The sequence below is a fragment of the Pelophylax lessonae genome (assembly GCF_965119305.1).
Source record: "Pelophylax lessonae genome assembly, chromosome: 2".
In the NCBI taxonomy this organism is placed as follows: domain Eukaryota; kingdom Metazoa; phylum Chordata; class Amphibia; order Anura; family Ranidae; genus Pelophylax; species Pelophylax lessonae.
The window spans coordinates 509,214,683-509,237,068 of NC_138769.1; the positions used below are offsets into that span (position 1 = coordinate 509,214,683).

The window sequence follows — 22,386 nt, forward strand, 5'->3', positions numbered from 1 at the left end:
ATGAACTTATCCTATAATCAGTGAGAGGAAAAAAAAATTAAATTTCTTCCCACACTCCGAAGACATGCCGGTAGGCTATTAGGCCCCTGTCCAAATCGGTTATAGTATTTGTGTACCCATGGGAGATTGGAACCTTAAAATGTAAAAACTTTTGAGGGAAAATCTGATGTATGGTGTAGATTGTGGGTGTTATTCCGGTTGAAAGAAAGAATAGACTAGTTCATCCAGTTCAACCAACAAATGCCTGCAGTAATAAATAAAACAGCTTTTTTTTTTCCTAATACTGTAGGGACTTTTTTTAAATAAACCCATAACTATATTCACTGCCCAGGTTCAGCTTTAAAGCTATAAGTGAAAGGAAGCATTGTCTATAGAGTTTAAAAACAAAAAGATAATTTTTCTTGTTCTGTACAAGTGCAGTTGGTCACATGCCCTGAAAGTGAAGCTAATCTGCCGGCCTTGTTCACAATGAATGTTGTTACCCACTTCTTGACCCACTTAGAGAAAAGGCTTTCTCAGGAAAAGCATCAATAGCGTGAATGTGCAGCAATGCAGAAAAACTCAATGAAAAGTAGGCTGCTCATGTCAACAACAAAATTAATTTGTAAAATAACTACAGATTATAAAGATCATTAAAAAGAAAAGAAACAACTTGTCAAATATTTACACATAACATGCTACAATCTTTTTCTAATACACAAATGTATTCAATGAAAAAGTAGCAAGTTCTTTTCAGACTCCCTTTAGCCTGGTAGGGGAATTGCAGAAGAAACACAACAAGAGATATTACAATGCCATTGAATAGAACCATGAGTAATTTAACAGTTTACTGCAATGTCTGGGTGATGATAGACCAGATTACAGAACAGGAATAAGGGCCCATTCAGACCTCTCATTTCAGGTTATGCAGTTGCAGTGTGGTGTATTTACATTTGGTACGGTTCATCCTTATGGAAAATACACCAAGGGCATAGCAAGCAGCAGTTTAAGGTATATGGAAACCCAATCCCTACACTCCAATATGAATTGTAAGATGTTACTAGGTTTCAAAAGTATTTATTCATTTTTTTTTTAATTAATTAAACTGGTAATCCTGCAATGAAGGTCCTTGTTCAGGCACTTGCAATGGATAGCTTTACACCGTCTCCCAACTGGAGGAGCAGGGCCATCTTGCCAACCTAGGCTATGGGACTGTGCGTTTCTATTGATGTACACAGTGTAAGGAGACAGCGGTAGTCCCTGCATGCAAGGGCAGCTCCACAGGATGCTGAGGAGCTCAGTGTACATTTTGTGAGGACAGTGAACAGGCAGGGTAGTGTATTCTTCAATTCTGAGAACTATTGCTCATGCAAATCTCTAAATATAATAAATTGCAACCCCAGCATATGGAACAAGCTTATCCCCTTGACCAAGTACACACACATATATTATATACACATATATATATATATATATATATATATATATATATATATATATATATATATATATATATATATATATATATATATATATATATATATATATATATATATATACACACACACACACACACACACACACACACACACATATATACATACACTTTCACAAAAGTGAGTACACCACTCACATTTTTTAAAGATTTTATTAGATTTTTCCACGATACAGCACTGAAGAATCTACACTTTGCTACAATGTAAAGTAGTGAGTGTACAGCTTGTATAACAGTGTAAATTTGCTGTCCCCTCAAAATAACACACAGCCATTATTGTCTAAACCGCTGGCAACGAAAGTAAGTACATCCCTAAGTGGAAATATCCAAACTGGGCACAAATGTTAATATTTTATGTGGCCACCATTATTTTCCAGCACTGCCTTAACACTCTTGGGCATGGAGTTAACCAGAGCGTCACAGGTTGCCACTGGAGTCCTCTTCCACTCCTCCATGACAACATCACAGAGCTGGTGGATGTTAGAGACCTTGTGCTCCTCCAACATCCATTTGAGGAAGCCCCACACATGCCGTTAGGGTTTAGGTCTGGAGACATGCTTGGCAAGTCCATCACCTTTACGCTCAGCTTCCTTACCAAGGCAGTGGTGGTCATCTTGGAGGTGTGTTTGGGGTCACTATGTTGGAATACTGCCCTGTGGCCTAGTCTCTGAAGGGAGGGGGGGGGGGGGGGGGATCATGCTCTGCTTCAGTATGTCACAGTACATGTTGGCATTTGTGGTTCCCTCAATGAACTGAAGCTCCCCAGTGCCGGCAGCACTCATGCAGCCCCAGGCCACGACTCTCCCAGCACCATGCTTGACTGTAGGCAAGACACTTGTCTTTGTACTCCTCACCTGGTTGTCGCCGCAACACGCTTGACACCATCTGAACCAAATAAGTTTATCTTGGTCTCATCAGACCACAGGACATGGTTCCAGTAATCCATGTCCTTAGTCTGCTTGTCTTCAGCAAACTGTTTGCAGAAGAGGCTTCCTCCTGGGACGACAGCCATGCAGACCCAATTTGATGCAGTGTGCGGCGTATGGTCTGAGCACTGACAGGCTGACCCCCCACCCCTTCAACCTCTGCAGCAATGCTGGCATCATTCATACGTCTATTTCACAAAGACAACCTCTGGATATAACGCTGAGCAGGGGCACTCAATTTCTTTGGTCAACCATGGTGAGGCTTATTCTGAGTGGAACCTGTCCTGTTAATCGCTGTATAGCCTTGGCCACCATACTACAGCTCAGTTTTAGGGTCTTGGCAAACTTCCTGTAGCTTAGGTCATCTTTATGTAGAGCAACAACTCGTTTTTTTTAGATCCTCAGAGAGTTCTTTGCCATGAGGTGCCATGTTGAACTTCCAGTGACCAGCATGAGTGAGTGAGAGCGATAACACCAAATTTAACACACCTGAGACCTTGTAACACTTACAAGTCACATGACACCGGGGATGAAAAATGACTAATTGTGCCCAATTTGGACATTTTCACTTAGGGGTGTACTTACTTTTGTTGCCAGCGGTTTAGACATTAATGACTGTGTTGAGTTATTTTGAGGGGACAGCAAATGTACACTGTTATACAAGCTGTACACTCACTACTTTACATTGTAGCAAAGTGTCATTTCTTCAGTGTTGTCACATGAAAAGATAATTAAATATTTACAAAAATGTGAGGGGTGTACTCACTTTGGTAAGATACTGTGTACACACACACATATACACTATAACTATCTATGCTCTAGTATTTTTTTTATATCGAGAAGTGTATTTTATTACAAAAGAGACATGGGATGTCCGTTCTGCAATGAAACCAGCTTGTTTTTGGCTTTTTTTCTGCTTTAAGTCAACAGAAAGCTTCCATTTCCATTTTTTTTTTCTCGTTTTTTTCTTCCCTGCAAAGTAAATGCATAATGTGCTAGTATGCATTGCATACTAGCACATTAAGTGACACTTACCTGCAAACGTAGCCCGTGTTGTTTCCGCTGGCGGCCACATCCATCTCCAACAGCCTTCCTTCCGGGTCTGCAGACTCTGGCTGTATTACTGGCCGGAGCCATGTGACGTCAATCCCGCATACGCGCGCGGGAGCCGCCAGTCACGGCACAGGGCTCTGAAGAAACGGCACGGGTGGCCGTTTTTTCAGAGCACATGCGCTGATGACGTCATCGGCTGCATGTACTGTAAATATCTCCTAAAAAGGTGCAAGTTTAGGAGATATTTACAGTACCTATAGGTAAGCCTTAGTCCTATAATATTCAAGTTTGAACACTTCAGATTTCATGACAAAGATTATTATTGCATATAACATGAGCACCCTGTATCTCTGAATTTGATTGTTTTTACATGTTTTTTTTTTTTATTAAAGGCAGCCTCTACTTGTGTGTGGTGGTTTTTTTTTTTTCATATTATATGCAATAGAATTGCCCATATTTGTGACAGGTTTACTCTAAAGCAGACTGGGCACAGACCATACATTTCTCTGGTTGTTTTGTTTGATAGATCAACCTATTTATGTATAAGCAGCATTCTCCTTTACCACAGAAAAGGCAAATGTCAAAAGAATAGATATCTAAAGAAATCTGACATTAAAGTGGTTGGCCATATAGTACCTATAGGTAAACCGGATCCATTGAGGGCCAGTCACAGGCTTCTGACGTGCCAACTGGAAGCAGGTTAACCAGCATCCAATTCACACCAGTTTGAACCCAGCCTTAAACCGCAACTTTAAAGCGGTAATAAACATTGCTAGAATAAAAAAAATAAATGAAAAAAATCTTCTTCCTGCAAGGTAATGGCATATTGTGCTAGTATGCACTGCACATGCACGCAGGAGTCTCAGCCATGGCACAAAGCTCTGTAGGGATGGCACAAGAATGTTGTTCCTTCAGAGTGCATGCAAGTGTAGGGGATACTCCTTGTACCTACAGACAAGCTTTTTTATAAACTTACCTGTAGGTACAAGTGTCCAATGGGAGTTTTCTACCACCAACTTTAAATCAGTTACAGAGTCAAAAGATAGCTGCCCCCCTTTCCCTCAGCCTTAAGCCCCGTACACACGATCAGATTATCGAACGATCTGTCGTCCGTTTTTTGTGGCATGCTAGTCTGATGTGGAAAGTGAAGAGGTTATTTTCATCCGAATTTTCCCGTAGGACAGAATTCTACTTCAGAAGTGATGTCATGTGTTGGATTGTTTTGTATGTGTTCTTTCGTCTCTGATCATGCCTAGTCTTGCTCTTAAGATTTTTTTCCGTCGAAATCTGTACTAATGAGACGAAAATCGGACGTTGTTTTGACGAACGACAAAATTTATAGCCTGCACATCAGGATTTTGTCAGCCGAAAAGTCGGAGTTGGCTGTCGAAAGCATCATACTAACAATCCGAAAATCGACAGATCGGTCGTCGGACGAATTTTCCCTACAGATTTTCTTATCGTGCGTACGGGCCTTAATACTCACCTGTGTCCAAACCAACTAGATATGGCTGAGTGGACCACCCAGCAATCACATTTAGGAAACCTAAAACATGGAGGGTAAAAGAAAAAGAAAAGTGCCTCCAAGTGTAGTATTTAGAAAGTACAATATGTGAACAATCACATGAAGGTAAAGGATAAAAGGCTCATCTTTAAAAGGTAAATACCCAGCGGAATTACTTCTCAGCGCCTCCAGTTCAAAGGTTTAGGAGCCACGGTAGATGGGGAGATGCCAGCAAGTTCGAGTTGTTCCAGGTACAGCTCGATGAAAAGCAGCTTGGAGCACAGTGCCAGTAGGCATATGACCTCACCAGGGTGAAGGGAGAAAACCACAACACTTTTCAGAGCATGCATGCTCCTTTCTCAAGTGAGAAACTACACTTAGAGGCGTTTTTCTGTTTCTTTTACTTGTCACTTTCTAGAGTTGGCTTCAGTCCGGAGAAGAGATTTGCCATTAGTGTGTGTGTGTTTCCCTCAACACCTGCTAAATTGACAAGGGTTTTTCACCTATGGACTCCTTTATGGAATCATTAGACCATTCTTTTTCATTCAAATAATTCCTATGTAATTATCCTGTGCGCTGGCATTTTATTTGTTTTTGTCCTGTAAAACATGGAGGGTGCCACTGCCAACTTCCTTCTCCTACTACCTACCTGGCCACTATTTGCTTCAATGATTTCTGAGCCGGAACAAACATGCAACAACTAAAGTCAAAGCTATTGACCTATAGGTTTTTCCAAGGGCAAAATCTCAGAAAATACTTAAGTGCCGGTTTACATTTATGCGATCACAGAGACCACATGCGGAGCGCACTGCTCTGCACTGCTCCTAAAATTACATGCAATCTCTGTGCGGTGCAAATTCAGCCATACAGTTTGTATGGCTGAATTTGCACCGCAATCGCAGTGAACACGCACAGGACCCTTTTTTTGGTCCGCAGCAGAATCAGATCGCATGGTGGTTCACACTAGTGCGATCCGATTCTGTGCAAACTCTCAGATCACACTGCGATATGCGATCTGATCTGGGGGTGTCGTTAACTTTGAATTGACACCCCCAGCGTATCGCATATGGCAGTGTGAACTGCCTGTGCTGCGGATGTGATGCGGGAACACGCTGTATATTCGCAGCGTTCCTGCATTGCATAAATGTGAACCGGTGTAACGTGAGAATTACCTACCCCGTGAGAAAAACCTACCCCTCGTCACTTCCGGCCAGGAACAGCTGAGCAGCGCAGCAGTGCGCATGCTCACAGCCCCGGATACCTAATGGAAGAGCTGAGGATCAGACTACTGCGCATGCGCACTAGTCTGAAACGATCTCGGTGTCCGTTAAAAAAACCTACCGACGCGGCGGTGACATAAAATAGCTGTGCTGCACTATGAGTCATCTCCGCTCCTGTCCCGGTCACTTCCCTGATCTTGGCTAGTAAATATAAAAGCGGCTGGCGGCTCCGTGATTTATCTTTTCATACAGCCGCCGCCGCTTTTATATTTAGTAGCCGAGATCAGGGAAGTGACCGGGACAGGAGCGGAGATGACTCATAGTGCAGCACAGCTGTTTTAATGTAACTGCTCGCGTTACACACACTGCTGTGAACCGGAAGTGACGGGGGTAGGTTTTTCTCACGGGTAGGTAATTCTCACAGAACACCGGCACTAAAAGGGAAACTCCATCCAAAAGGGGAAGTTCTGCTTTAAAGCCTCCTCCCCCACCCCCCTCTAACATTTGGCACAGGTTTGTGGAGGCGGGTACCTGGTTTTGACAGGTACCCGCATATACTTCTGTTTGGATCGCTTCACTCCCTCTACGCAGTCTTCTGGGATATGTCACAGGTCCCAGAAGATTGCTGGACCATTCACAAGGTAAAGCGCGGCTCAGGCATGTGCAGCGGGCAACCCCTGTGAAGCCCCAAGCTGTGACAAGGGTGACCATAATTAGGATGCCGGCTCCAGGGACCAAATACGGTTCCCAGCACCCCCTTGGGTGAGCACAGCGCTGGATCCTGGGACAAGTAAGTGTCTGTTTATTAAAAGTCAGCAGCTACAGTTTTTTGGAGCTCGGCTTTAAAGCTGAACGCTTGGCAGGTAAAAAAGGGTAAAATAATGTAGCTCTAATCATTAAGAAATCATCAGTGCAAGTACCTGAATATGACCTGGTATTAGCCTCTTGCCGTTCCTGTACAACAGGGCTGCTGTGTGGGGGGAAAAAGCAGTACAAGGACCCAATCAGTTCATGTGTTGACAAAAAGCATGCTGATAGGAGGCGAAAGCAGAGTGAGACCGATTAGCTCATTACTATGCTGCTTCTCCATTCACTATCCAGTTACAAGCTGGGATAGTTCCAGGACAACCTGGGCTCAGAGGTAGTGAGTTGAATGATGCTTGCCATCAGACTGAGGACATCTATTGGCAAAACAAATGTACAGTGGGGGGAAAACTCTACATTAAAGGATATTTCAGCAAAAGCTAGTTTTATTTTATCTTTTAAAAAGCTATTGTTTTTAATCATTTTATTTTTGGTTAGAATTCTGTCTTAACTGGAGCAGCGAGGCAACCAGTACTATCAAATGGAGAGTTCAGCAATAGCAGCCTACATATTATTTTCAGTACAGGTTTTCTTTAGCCTTATCACACAGTAAGTGAGTAATGTTTATATAACCAGTTTTGATTATTACGGATTTTCCAGGATTGGAAAACACCTACGCGTTTCAATACACATACATTTCCACTGAAAGTCAATGAAAAGGCATGACAATGCATGTAAAAGCATACTTGGATCAACAATGATGTGTATTTCTATGCACAATGTGCAATACTAAGTGTATTGTGCAGTGCAACATGTTACACAATGTGTGGTTTTATGCATTTCCATTTACTTCAATGGAATATACATGCATCTAAACACAAGAAGGGTGAATCCAGCTTCACTAAACCCCCAAATAAAGGCTATGTTGCCCCTTTGTCTATGTCACTGTTCCAGCTCTAGTCATCAGAATGTCCACTGCACAGCTTAAACACAGCCTGTGTAGAAAGAAATAAGGGGCTGACATAGGTGACCTAAAAAAATGCTGGTTGCCTGGCTATCAAGCTGACCCTCTAACCTCAATGGCACAGAATTGGAACAAGTATGCAACCAGTGAAGTCAGAACTACGGCATGATTACTTGCAGATCAGAGACTGAAGCAAGAGAATCTGCATAACAGTCAGACAAGTAGCATTTTTCTAGAGGAGGGGCAACAAAAGGTAACCCCTGTATTTATCTATCCATGGGTTATTTTTTATGAAGCACACCTATTTCATCAGGGATTGTGTGAAGAAGTCTGGAAAACATGACCTGTTCCTGCTCTCCGCACACCAATATAAGGAAAAGCTGAAAGGAATACTGCATGGCACAGAGCACAGGCTGTTGTAGAATAGAAAGCAGTGCATCTCCGTAGTACCATATAGGAGGGTGCACTGCATAGAACCATAGAGGTGGCGTGATACAAAACAAAACACCCACAGCTCTACCCGCCAATCCGACGCAACATGCCACAAAAAAAAAAAGAAAAAACTGATGACGCTGTGCCATTCAAAAAGGAAAAAAAATTAAACCTGTACATAACGTGACAAAGAAGCAACACCTTCATAGCAGGTCCCCAGCCTTAAATAAGTGAGGATTTAAGGGAGCGAATAAATCCAGCCACTGCTCAAGGATATTCTAAATCCTATTGCCTGGAACAGATTGCACGCCTGCTGCCAATATCCGAGCAATGACAGACTAAATCCTCTTTGGCTAATCAAGGCCTTTCTTATCGGTAATGACAGCTCAGTCCTACCAGTACATCAGAATTGCCAATCATCACATCCCAGTCCTACCAGTACATCAGAATGGTCAATCACTACATCCCTGCCATATGAGTACTTCAGAACCATTGAAGCCCAGTCCTACCAGCACATCAAATTGTCAGTCAACACATGCCAGTCCTACCAGTAGCATCAGAATGCCAAGCACAAAATACCTAGTCTTACCAGTACAATGAAATGTCAATCAAAACATCCCAGTCTTACTTGTACATTGGAATGTCAACCAACACATCCAGTCTGGACTGGGATGTGTTGAATGACATTTTGATGTCACATCAGAAATTCAGAATTAACACAGTACATGGGAAAGTCCTCCCAGTCCATCAAAACCATCAGCTCCCTGTCCTATTACCTCCTAGTTCTCCCAGTGCCGTCAGAACCACCACGTCCCAGTGCCGTCAGAACCACCACGTCCCAGTGCCGTCAGAACCACCACGTCCCAGTGCCGTCAGAACCACCACCTCCCAGTGCCGTCAGAACCACCACCTCCCAGTGCCGTCAGAACCACCACCTCCCAGTGCCGTCAGAACCACCACCTCCCAGTGCCGTCAGAACCACCACCTCCCAGTGCCGTCAGAACCACCACCTCCCAGTCCCGTCAGAACCACCACCTCCCAGTCCCGTCAGAACCACCACCTCCCAGTCCCGTCAGAACCACCACCTCCCAGTCCCGTCAGAACCACCACCTCCCAGTGCCATCAGAACCACCACCTCCCAGTGCCATCAGAACCACCACCTCCCAGTGCCATCAGAACCATCACCTCCCAGTGCCATCAGAACCATCACCTCCCAGTGCCGTCAGAACCATCACCTCCCAGTGCCGTCAGAACCATCACCTCCCAGTGCCGTCAGAACCATCACCTCCCAGTGCCGTCAGAACCATCACCTCCCAGTGCCGTCAGAACCATCACCTCCCAGTGCCATCAGAACCATCACCTCCCAGTGCCATCAGAACCATCACCTCCCAGTGCCATCAGAATCATCACCTCCCAGTGCCGTCAGAACCATCACCTCCCAGTGCCGTCAGAACCATCACCTCCCAGTGCCATTAGAACCATCACCTCCCAGTGCCGTCAGAACCATCACCTCCCAGTGCCATTAGAACCATCACCTCCCAGTGCCGTCAGAACCATCACCTCCCAGTGCCATCAGAACCATCACCTCCCAGTGCCATCAGAACCATCACCTCCCAGTGCCATCAGAACCATCACCTCCCAGTGCCGTCAGAACCACCACCTCCCAGTGCCATCAGAACCATCACCTCCCAGTGCCGTCAGAACCATCACCTCCCAGTGCCATCAGAACCATCACCTCCCAGTGCCATCAGAACCATCACCTCCCAGTGCCATTAGAACCATCACCTCCCAGTGCCATCAGAACCATCACCTCCCAGTGCCGTCAGAACCATCACCTCCCAGTGCCATTAGAACCATCACCTCCCAGTGCCATCAGAACCACCACCTCCCAATGCATGAGAAGTATCCCCTCTTATTGTGGAAGGCCCCCTCCTCATGATGGTGGAGCCCAGTGATCAGCATTCAAGACATGCATCTCCTGAGTCCATCCAACCTGTTCCCTCCCAGCGAATCCAAGGGAAGCAGCGATTGTAGACAATGGCAGCACCCCTCTCTCTATCCATCCATCCATGATTAGGTGGTCCCCTCTCTCCTCTCCAGGATTACCAGCTATCCTCGTCTTCATAGCCGTCCTCCAGGTCCAGGATGTCCACTTCGTCCAGGATGGTGGTCCCCGGGGACGGGCAGGCCAGCCTGCTGTTGTAGTATCCCAGTGCTGGGTCTGATGGGTAGAGGCTCCCGCAGAGTAGAGTGGGCACAGGGCTGGGTAAGCAGAGGGCGGCGGGTCGGGTGAGTGTCGGACTGGCCAGCAGGCAGGGTTGATGCATTGCGGGAGGAGGCTGCAGCAGGTGCGGGCTGGCGGTGCAGTTACTGACGGCGCTGGCTCTGTTCCGGAGCTGTTCATTCTGTTTCTCTAGCTTCCTAACCAGCTCCTGCAGCTTCTTCACCTCCAACTCGGCGTTCACCACCAGCCCATTAGTGGCCCCTGAGGCGCACTTCACCTCCGCCATCTCTCTGCCCGCCCGTCCGTCCGCCTGCCCGCCCGCTGCCTCCTCCGGCTCTCTCCTCTCCTCTATGTCCGCCTCACTCAGGGATGGCTGCTCTGTACAGCCTGCATCCTCCTGACAGCGCTAACACTATTCTACTGTGATCGCTGGGCTCCCTCCCACCGAGAGGGGGGGCTACACACAATGGAACAAAGAGATCCGGGGATACACCGAGTATCCACTGTCCACTGACACCCTCATCTATCACTGCTAGGAGGAGGGTGGAGTCATTCCCACTTCATTATACACACCCAATCACCAATTACTCACTCTCCTCTCTCCTAGTCTACACATACTACTCATATCACATTGCAATGGCTCTATATACTATATACAATTTCATGTAAACATACCTATGGGACATTGTAAACATCACTATTCTTAAATCATTATATGACAATTGTGATATCACTATATGACAGCGTAAACATCACAATGTAGCATTGTAAACATCACTGTATGACATTGGAAACATTATAATATGACATTGCAAACATCACTTTGTGACATTGTAAACATCACTGTATGACATTGGAAACATAATCATATAACATTGTAAACATCACTACATGACATTGGAAACATAATCATATGACATTGGAAACATCACTATCTGACAACGTAAATACTATTATTACATTGTAAACATAACCATATGACATTGTTAACATCACTATATGACAATGTAAACATAATCATGTGACAATGTAAACATCACTATATGACAATGTAAACATAACCATATGACATTGTTAATATCACTATATGACAATGTAAACATAATCATGTGCCAATGTAAACATCACTATATGACAATGTAAACATAACCATATGACATTGTTAATATCACTATATGACAATGTAAACATCACTATATGACATTGGAAACAAAATCATTTGACATTGGAAACATTACTATATTACATCGTAACATTACCATGTGACAATGTAACTACTACTATGCTAAATTGTAAACATAACCATATGACAAGACATTGTTGTGACGAGACCAATCTCGCCACTGGGCATTGGAGAAGCCTGGTTGCTCGCCTCCTGCAATGAGACTATGGACCCTCTCATCAGCCCATGCTAAACGTAAACCCCATGGCGATTTGACTGTGTTTGTGGCATCTGAGCGCTGTTTGGATATGTTGAGCGCTGAGATACAGGCTATCTGGGGGTGGATTGGGGGTTCTGTTCAGTCTGTTCAGTGGGAGCCCATTTTGTGTTTCTTTAACCATGTGGCTAATGGAGTCTTGCCTCTATCCTGGAAGCTAAACCTTATTCCTGTAAACTGTAAGGCACAGGAAGTGCACTCCTAATATGGTCATTCCAGGAAGTCCAATGAGGAGACGGACTGTCTGAGGTGGCTCTCCATTCACCTATTGTCGGGTGTGCTAATGAACTTGCCTGCTGTCTGCTAAGAGATGTATTGACACCCAGAGTAATGTGTACTGAGGGCTCGTTAGGGAACCATTGTTCTGTGTCTGGCTATTGTGTACATTGATTACCCCCTGGGGGCTTCTGTCTCCTTGCACATGGCAGTCCTTCTGGTTAAGCTATCTGACCAATCACTGCTGACTCATTTTCAAGCCCTTATTTGCATGGCTGGAGAGGACCTTATGGGGAACTGCAGGTACTGTGCAATTGACCAATGGGAAAGCGGTTGTTGGGGGAAGGATGTTCCAAATTCTGTATAAAAGTGTGCTGTGTTCTTCCAATAAATGTTGTTCCTGTTTTACCCTCAACTCTGAGCTTTGTTTCGTTATTGGGGGGATTTATTGTATGCTGTTCCAGTTTGACTGCTAGGAGTGCAAACCCTTCATATGGTTTTTCCTATTCTGCTGTATGCAGCATTCATAAGGTTCCAGCTACACTGTTTGCATCATTCCTTGGTTTCCAGTTCGGGAGTTTGGTGTCCTGCAAGTAGCTGTGCCTGTAGCTCTGGAAGGGGAAGATCTCCTAAACGGTTTTAACCCTTTTGTGTCCGGGGTGCCGTTACAATTGGTGGCAAGCGGCGGGATCGTTCCCACAGCCAGAAGGACAGCTACAGGAGACACCATTCCGTGGATTTACAAGTTGGGGGCAACACGTCTCAGTACAGCAACCCTTAAAGCAACAGGATGGAACCAGCAGTGGAGTACAGATATTCTCTGAAAGAATATGACCGTATGGTGTGGTTACGGCTGAGCTTCTTTGGACCCAATCCACTGGAGAGATCCAAGCGGTTCGTGAGGAACTTAGTGTTCATGTCTCTGCTAGACAGGGCAGAGAGAGAGGGCCAGCTAGCACGTTGGGAGGAACTCCAGCGGCAGGTACAGTAAAGGGAAGAGGAAAACCCAGTCTCCATTCCCCAGCGGCAGCCTGATTTATTGGGAATTGGGAGCCCAGTCTCCATTCTCCAGCGGCAGGATGAGTTACAGGGGGCAGAGACAGTCGGTCCTGTCACCCAGCAGCAGATTGATTTGTTGGGAATTGGGAGCCCAGTCTCCATCCCACAGCAGCAGAGTGTCCTGCAGGAAACAGGGAGCCTAGTCTCCTTTCCCCAGCAACAGGACACTGTATTGGGAGCAGAGACAGTCGGTCTCCCTCCCCAGGGGCTGGAAGTATATTTGGGAGAGGAGCTTGTTACCCCCTCTCCCCATGGACAGTTTGATTTGTTGGGAATTGGGAGCCCAGTCTCTATCCCACAGCAGCCGAGTGAAGTGCAGGGAATTGGGAGCCCAGTCTCCATTCCCCAGCGGCAGGCTGAGTTACAGGGGGTAGACACAGTTGGTCCTGTCCCCCAGCAGCAGATGGATTCATTGGGAATTGGGAGCCCAGTCTCCATTCCACAGCGGCAGAATATTTCATTGGGAATTGGGAGCCCAGTCTCCATCCCACAGCAACAGGGCTGTTTAGCCAAAGGGGAGACAGTCGGTCTTCCCCCACAGCAGCATGGTGGGTTATCTAAAGGGGAGACAGTCGGTCTCTCCCTACCTCAGTATGGTGGTGTATCTAAAGGGGAGACAGTCTGTCTCCCCCTCCAACAACCAGGCTCCAACCAGGCTACTTCCGTGGTAGCGCTTGCAACAGGGCAGAGTACCGCTGGTCTCTGCCCACTCAGCAACCCACCAAGGCAGTCTACCAGTCCCCCACACAGCCAAGGTGAGGCACCTGGACATGGACAAATTTATCTTCTACCCAGGTGTAGTAACCAGCTATTTTGGGTGGGCTGTACTGCTGTTTCTGTTTTGTGGGTGGGCTGCTGGACTAACAAGGGCACTGACCGGCAGAAGGTCAGATACCCTGTTAGTCTGTTTGGAAAAGGGGAGAAATGTGACGAGACCAATCTCGCCACTGGGCATTGGAGAAGCCAACAAATTTTCTCAAAAGTTGAAATTGAAAAAGTTGCCCTAAATTTTTTTATTTTTTTTTTACAGCAAAAAAATATATTTTTTTTTTTCATAAATCAGCCAGGACTGGCAGCAGCCGGAAAATACATTGTCTAACCACTTGCCGACCGCCGCAAGTACATATACTGCGGCGGTCAGCCCCGCACAGGCAAAGTGACGTACCGGTACGTCACTAGCCTGTGAGGCTCTGGGGAGCGAGCACGCTGACAGCGGGAGAAAGGCAGGCGGCTAGTGTAAACAAGCCGCCTGTCATTCTCCCCTGTGTAGGAACAGTGATCATACGGTTCTACTATGTAGGACCGTTGATCATTGTTCCTACACCTAAAGCCACAGCCAATCACAGTTAGAATCACGCCCCTAGGGACACACACAGCCCCTCCCTCTCAAATAAAGTTAACCCCTTCACTACCAGTGTAATTTTACAGTAACAGTGCATAATGTCACTGGTAACCCCAAAAGTGTCAAAAATGTCAGTCAAGGGTCCGATCTGTCCGCCCCAATTGTTCCGCAAAAAAAATCGCAGATCGCCGCCATTACGCGTTAAAAAAAAAAAAAAATGACAAAAATCTTTCCCTTTGTTAGTAAACGTGATAACTTTTGCGCAAACCAATCAAAATAAGCTTTTTGCGATTTTTTTTTTTTACCAAACATATGTAGCATAAAACAAATTGACCGAAAATGTTAAAAAATTTTGATTTTTACATTTTTTTGGGCAAATTTCATATAAAAAAATATGAAAAATATTGTTATTTTTGCAAAATTGACGCTCTTTTTTTGTTTATAGCGCATGATCAAAAAATCGCACAGGTAATCAAATACCACCAAAAGAAAGCTCTGTTTGTGGGAAAAAAAGGACGTCAAATTCGTTTAGGTACAGCGTTGCACGACCGCGCAATTGTCCGTTAAAGTCACGCAGTGCCGAATCGCAAAATACCCCCTGGTCAGGAAGGGGGTAAAATCTTCCGGGGCTTAAGTGGCTAATACATATAGGGTCCATTCACACATCTGTAAAATGGGTCCGCATCCATTCCACAATTTGGCGAAACCTTTACAGACCCATTGTTTTTCATTTCCAGTCTGAAAAATTAGGCATTCACAGGATAAAGAAGTAAGTGTCGGCCATTCCAGGTCCCAAAAATTAACCCACATGCGTTTACCTGACAGCTAAGAACGTAGTATTCTGTGGCTGAAGGTACATTAGGCATTCACAGGTAACAGAAGTAAGTGTCGGACATAAAAGGCACCAAAAAATAGCCCACATGGGTTTACCTGACAGCTAAGAATGTAGTATTCTGTGGCTGAAGGTACATTAGGCATTCACAGGATACAGAAGTAAGTGTCGCCCATTCCAGGCCCCAAGCATTAGCCCACATGGGTTTACCTGAAAGCTAAGTACGTAGTATTCTGTGGCTGAAGGTACATTAGGCATTCACACAGTATACAGAAGTAAGTGTCGGCCTGTATAGCCTGCAAAAATTAGCTCACGTGGGTTGAACTGACAGCAAAAAACGTAGTTTTTGATGGCTAGAGGTATGGTAGGTGTTCACGGTACACAGAACCGTAAGTGTCGGCCTGTATAGGCTTCAAAAATTAGCTCACATGGTTTGAACTGAAAGCAAAAAACTTAGTTTTTGATGGCTAGAGGTATGGTAGGCGTTCACAGTACACAGAACCGTAAGTGTCGGCCTGTATAGGCTCCAAAAATTAGCTCACATGGTTTGAACTGACAGCAAAGAACTTAGTATTTGGTGGCTGGAGGTAAATTAGGCATTGACAGAAAAAATAATTGTCGGCCCTAAAAGGCCCCAAAAATTTGCCATTCAATGGACATGAAATGCCTTTTATGCCGCTGTATGTAGCAAAGCCAAGGACCAGGGATTGTTGTGGGTGGAGGAATTTCGATGAAACATGGTCTACTGGTCAAATGTGTTGAATTCCTCAGAGATCCATGCCTCATTCAATTTTATAAATGTGAGGTAGTCTACACTGTCATGAGCTAGGCGAGTTCGCTTATCGGTCACGATCCCCCCTGCTGCGCTGAACGTCCTTTTGGACAGGACCCTGGATGGGGGGCAAGCCAACATTTCCATTGCAAATTGTGCAAGCTCTGGCCAGAGGTCAAGCCTGCCCACCCAGTAGTCCAGGGGTTCATCACTCCTCAGAGCGTCCACATCGGCCGTTAACCCGATGTAGTCGGACACCTGTCGGTCTAGGCGTTCCCTCATGCTGGATCCGGAGTACAGCTGTCAAAGGTTCGGCTGAAAGAAGGATCTCATATCTGAAGTGACCAAGACATCTTCCAACCGCCCTCTTCTTGCAGGCGCTGTTGGATTGCTACCCACAACTGTCTCTCTGTGACTGGAAATTCCTCTGCCAGCGCACAGAAAATCAGAATGCAGCATTTCCCGCAGCAAGGCCTGGAAGTGCTGCATTCTGACCACCCTCTGTGATTGTGGTAACATTTCCGCCATTTTGTGTTTGTATCGGGGGTCTAAGTACGTTGCCACCCAGTACATGGTCCTTGGCCTTTATGCGTTTTATACAAGGGTCCCCCTTAAAACACTGCAGCATGTAGGCCCCCATTCCCACTAAACTGGAAGCGGTATAGTGGCCTGCTTCCAGCTCATCATCCAGGATAATGTCATCCTCGTTCTCCTCCCCCCATTCACGGATAACACCAGGGATCCCAGAAAGGTTTAAAGCATGCTCTTTTTGCTCCTCCTCTTCCCCCCCAGCACCATCCTCCTCCTCTGACTCCTCTTCAGACTCCTGCTGTTGATTTGTCTCAGAAGGAGTAGCACCCCCTGGGAATTCATTCAGCATTGCGACTTCCTGATCTTCCTACTCCTGCTCCTCGACGGCTTGATCAATGACACAACGCAATGCACGCTCCAGAAAGAAGGCATAAGGTATGATGTCACTTATGGTGCCCTGGCTGTGACTGACCAGTTTGGTGATCTCATTGAATGGCCGCAGAAGTCTGCATGTGTCCCGCATGAGCAGCCACTGGCAAGGTGAAAAAAAACCAAGCTCCCCAGAACCTGTCCTGCCGCAGAGTTCGAACAGGTAGTCATTAACTGCACATTTCTGCTGGAGCAGCCTATCGAGCATATGCAACGTTGAGTTCAATCGCTTTGGGCATTCACAAATAAGACGCCTGAGGGGCAGGTTGTGTCGCCGCTGAATCTCAGCAAGGCGAGCCATGGCTGTGTAAGATCTTCGGAAATGGCCCAAGATTTTCCTGGCCTGCCGCAAGACGACCTGGACCCCAGGGTATTTGGCAACCAATCGCTGCACCACCAAGTTCAGGACATGTGCCATGCATGGCACGTGTGTTATTTTGCCCTGTTTCAGCGTGCACAACAGATTGGCACCGTTGTCGCACACCACTTTACCAATTGACAAATTCAGCGGTGTCAGCCACTGATCTGCCTGCGAACGCAAAGCTGAAAGGAGTGCAGGACCAGTGTGGCTCTTGGCTTCCAGGCACAACAGACACAGCACAGCATGGCAACGTCTCACCTGGCATGTGGAATAGGTTCTGGGGATCTTGGGCAGCGCAGGAGAAGAGATAGTAGCAGCGGAAGAGGAGGAGTCAGCCGAGGAGGAGAGGGAGGATAGAGGAGGAGGAGAAGAAGAGGCAGGCCTGCTTGAAATCCGTGGCGGTACAACCAAATCTACACGGGTGCCAATGGTTGCATGCTTAAAGGCCATCAGAAGGTTCACCCAGTGGGCAGTAAAAGTGATATACCTTCCCTGCCCGTGTTTGCTAGACCATGTGTCTGTGTAGATAACACCCCGCTTCAATCCATGGTATTGGGGGCCCACAGGTTTATCACACCAGTTCTACAAATAATTGGCCAGTATCTGTTGTCAATGTGTGTAGCACAGTTAACACAGCAAAAGAGGCCAAATGTTTGCAGGACTAAAATACAATCTTATAAAAGCATACTGTTAAATAACACCCCGCTTCAATATGTGCTATTGGGCGGCCACTGGTCTATCACACCAGTTGTTCAAAAAATTGGCCAGTGAGTTTGGCACTGTTTGTATCAGAGTTAACACAGCAAAAGAGGCAATATTGTTTCAGGACACAAATACACTTGTAAAAGTATACTCAGATAACACCCCACTTCAATATGTGGTATTGGGGGGCCACTGGTTTATCACACCAGTTGTTCAAAAAATTGACCAGTGAGTTTGGCATTGGCACTGTGTGTAGCAGACTTCTCTCAGCAAAAGAGGCAATATTGTTGCAGGACACAAATACACTTTTGAAAGTATACTCAGATAACACCCCACTTCAATAGGTGGTATTGGGGGACCACTGGTTTATCACACCAGTTGTTCAAAAAATTGGCCAGTGAGTTTGGCACTGTGTGTATCAGACTTCACTCAGCAAAAGAGGCAATATTGTTGCAGGACACAAATACACTTGTAAAAGTATACTCAGATAGGCTCCAAAAATTAGCTCACATGGTTTGAACTGACAGCAAAGAATGTAGTATATGATGGCTAGAGGTACAGTAGGCGTTCACAGTATACACAAGTTGGTGGCGGGCTGTTTAGGCCGCAAACATGAGCTCACATGGGTTGAACTGACAGTAAAGAACGTAGTACATGATGGCTAGAGGTACAGTAGGCGTTCACAGTATACACAAGTAGGTGACGGGCTGTTTAGGTCGCAAAAATGAGCTCACATGGGTTGAACTGACAGCAAAGAACGTAGTATATGATGGCTAGAGGTACAGCAGGCATTCACAGTACACAGAACAGTAAGTGTCAGCCTGTATAGGCTGCAAAAATTAGCCATTCAATGGACATGAAATGCCTTTTATGCCGTTGTATTTAGCGAAGCAAAGGACCAAGAATTGTTGTGGGTGGATGGCGGTCTTTCGGATATTTGTGGCCTGGTATGAGGAATTTCGATGAAACCTGGTCTATTGGTCACATGTGTTGAATTCCTCAGAGATCCATGCCTCATTCATTTTTATAAATGTGAGGTAGTACTAGTCTACACTGTCATGAGCTAGGCGAGTGCGCTTATCGGTCACGATCCCCCCTGCTGCACTGAACGTCCTTTCGGACAAGACACTGGACGGGGGGGGCAAGCCAACAGTTGCATTGCAAATTGTTCAAGCTCTGGCCAGAGGTCAAGCCTGCCCACCCAGTAGTCCAGGGGTTCATCACTCCTCAGAGCGTCCACATCGGCCGTTAACCCGATGTAGTTGGACACCTGTCGGACACCTTTTTTTACGCTCCAACATTTGAGCCACAGAAGCCTGCCTTTTTCCAGAAAAACGTGACAACTGCATCATGGAAGGTGGAGTGTTGGACAACTGTGAGGAGACAGGAGAAGGAGAAGGGGGAGGAGAAGGAGAAGAGGCTGGACGGTGAGAGCATGGAGTGTGGCTTTGTGGGTTCTGACAGTTTTGCTCCCACTGGGCTTGGTGATGGGATTTCAGGTGCCTTCTTAAGGCGGTTGTCCCTAGGTGAGTGTTGGGCTTACCCCGACTTATGCGTTGACTGCAAAGGCTGCAGATGGCAACACTGGTGTCAGCAACGGACACATTAATAAAAGCCCACACTGCGGAGCCATGTGCCGGAGTCCTGGGAGCGCCAGATGTGACTGTACATGCTTGATGGCTCGGTCCTGATAGATTTGCAGTCTGCTTTCTACCTCTTCTGCAATGCAAGTTCTGCCTGCCTCTCCTCCCTATCTGCCGGTCCGTCAGTCCACCAGTTCTACATATAATTGGCCAGTAACTGTTGTCACTGTGTGTAGCAGAGTTAACACAGCAAAAGAGGCCAAATGTTTGCAGGACTAAAATACAATCTTAGAAAAGTATACTGTTAAATAACACCTCAATTCATTATGTGGCATGGGGGGGGGGGGCTCAGGTTTATTACACCAGTTCTACAAATAATTGGCCAGTAACTGTTGTCACTGTTTAGCACTGTGTAGCACTGTTTACACAGCGAGAGAGGCCAAATTTTTGCAGGACTAAAATACACTCTTAGAAATGTATACTGTTAAATAACACCCCACTTCAATATGTGGTCTTGGGGGGCCACTGGTTTATCACACCAGTTGTTCAAAAAATTGACCAGTGAGTTTGGCATTGGCACTGTGTGTAGCAGACTTCACTCAGCAAAAGAGGCAATATTGTTGCAGGACACAAATACACTTTTGAAAGTATACTCAGATAACACCCCACTTCAATAGGTGGTATTGGGGGACCACTGGTTTATCACACCAGTTGTTCAAAAAATTGGCCAGTGAGTTTGGCACTGTGTGTATCAGACTTCACTCAGCAAAAGAGGCAATATTGTTGCAGGACACAAATACACTTGTAAAAGTATACTCAGATAGGCTCCAAAAATTAGCTCACATGGTTTGAACTGACAGCAAAGAACGTAGTATATGATGGCTAGAGGTACAGTAGGCGTTCACAGTATACACAAGTTGGTGGCGGGCTGTATAGGCCACAAAAATGAGCTCACATGGTTTGAACTGACAGTAAAGAACGTAGTATATGATGGCTAGAGGTACAGTAGGCGTTCACAGTATACACAAGTAGGTGGCGGGCTGTTTAGGCCGCAAAAATGAGCTCACATGGGTTGAACTGACAGCAAAGAACGTAGTATATGTTGGCTAGAGGTACAGTAGGCGTTCACAGTATACACAAGTTGGTGGCGGGCTGTTTAGGCCGCAAACATGAGCTCACATGGGTTGAACTGTCAGTAAAGAACGTAGTACATGATGGCTAGAGGTACAGCAGACATTCACAGTACACAGAACAGTAAGTGTCGGCCTGTATAGGCTGCAAAAATTAGCCATTCAATGGACATGAAATGCCTTTTATGCCGCTGTATTTAGCGAAGCAAAGGACCAAGAATTGTTGTGGGTGGATGGCGGTCTTTCGGATATTTGTGGCCTGGCATGAGGAATTTCAATGAAATCTGGTCTATTGGTCACATGTGTTGAATTCCTCAGAGATCCATGCCTCATTCATTTTTATAAATGTGAGGTAGTACTAGTCTACACTGTCATGAGCTAGGTGAGTGCGCTTATCGGTCACGATCCCCCCTGCTGCGCTGAACGTCCTTTCGGACAAGACACTGGATGGGGGGGGGGGGGGGCAAGCCAACAGTTGCATTGCAAATTGTTCAAGCTCTGGCCAGAGGTCAAGCCTGCCCACCCAGTAGTCCAGGGGTTCATCGATCCTCAGAGCGTCCACATCGGCCGTTAACCCGATGTAGTTGGACACCTGTCGGACACCTTTTTTTACGCTCCAACATTTGAGCCACAGAAGCCTGCCGTTTTTCCAGAAAAACGTGACGACTGCATCATGGAAGGTGGAGTGTTGGACAACTGTGAGGAGACAGGAGAAGGAGAAGGGGGAGGAGAAGGAGAAGAGGCTGGACAGTGAGAGCATGGAGTGTGGCTTTGTGGGTTCTGACAGTTTTGCTCCCACTGGGCTTGGTGATGGGATTTCAGGTGCCTTCTTAAGGCGGTTGTCCCTAGGTGAGTGTTGGGCTTACCCCGACTTATGCGTTGACTGCAAAGGCTGCAGATGGCAACACTGGTGTCAGCAACGGACACATTAATAAAAGCCCACACTGCGGAGCCATGTGCCGGAGTCCTGGGAGCGCCAGATGTGACTGTACATGCTTGATGGTTCGCTCCTGATACATTTGCAGTCTGCTTTCTACCTCTTCTGCAATGCAAGTTCTGCCTGCCTCTCCTCCCTATCTGCCGGTCCGTCAGTCCACCAGTTCTACATATAATTGGCCAGTAACTGTTGTCACTGTGTGTAGCAGAGTTAACACAGCAAAAGAGGCCAAATGTTTGCAGGACTAAAATACAATCTTAGAAAAGTATACTGTTAAATAACACCTCAATTCATTATGTGGCATGGGGGGGGGGGGGGCACAGGTTTATTACACCAGTTCTACAAATAATTGGCCAGTAACTGTTGTCATTGTTTAGCACTGTGTAGCACTGTTTACACAGCGAGAGGCCAAATTTTTGCAGGACTAAAATACACTCTTAGAAATGTATACT

The 22,386-nt window shown here is 46.0% G+C and overlaps 1 protein-coding gene across 2 annotated transcripts in view; it reads right to left on the reverse strand.

Annotated features, from left to right (window-relative positions):
• Positions 1-11,118, reverse strand: part of SLAIN1 (SLAIN motif family member 1) — a 105,854-nt gene extending 94,736 nt beyond the window's left edge. For both annotated transcript variants that reach the window (XM_082245558.1, XM_082245557.1), the window contains exon 1: positions 10,484-11,118. In XM_082245558.1, coding sequence (XP_082101684.1) covers positions 10,484-10,887 — 404 coding nt within the window. In that variant the 5' untranslated portion in view covers positions 10,888-11,118. The remainder of the gene's footprint in view (positions 1-10,483) is intronic.
• Between the last annotated feature and the right edge of the window lie 11,268 nt (positions 11,119-22,386).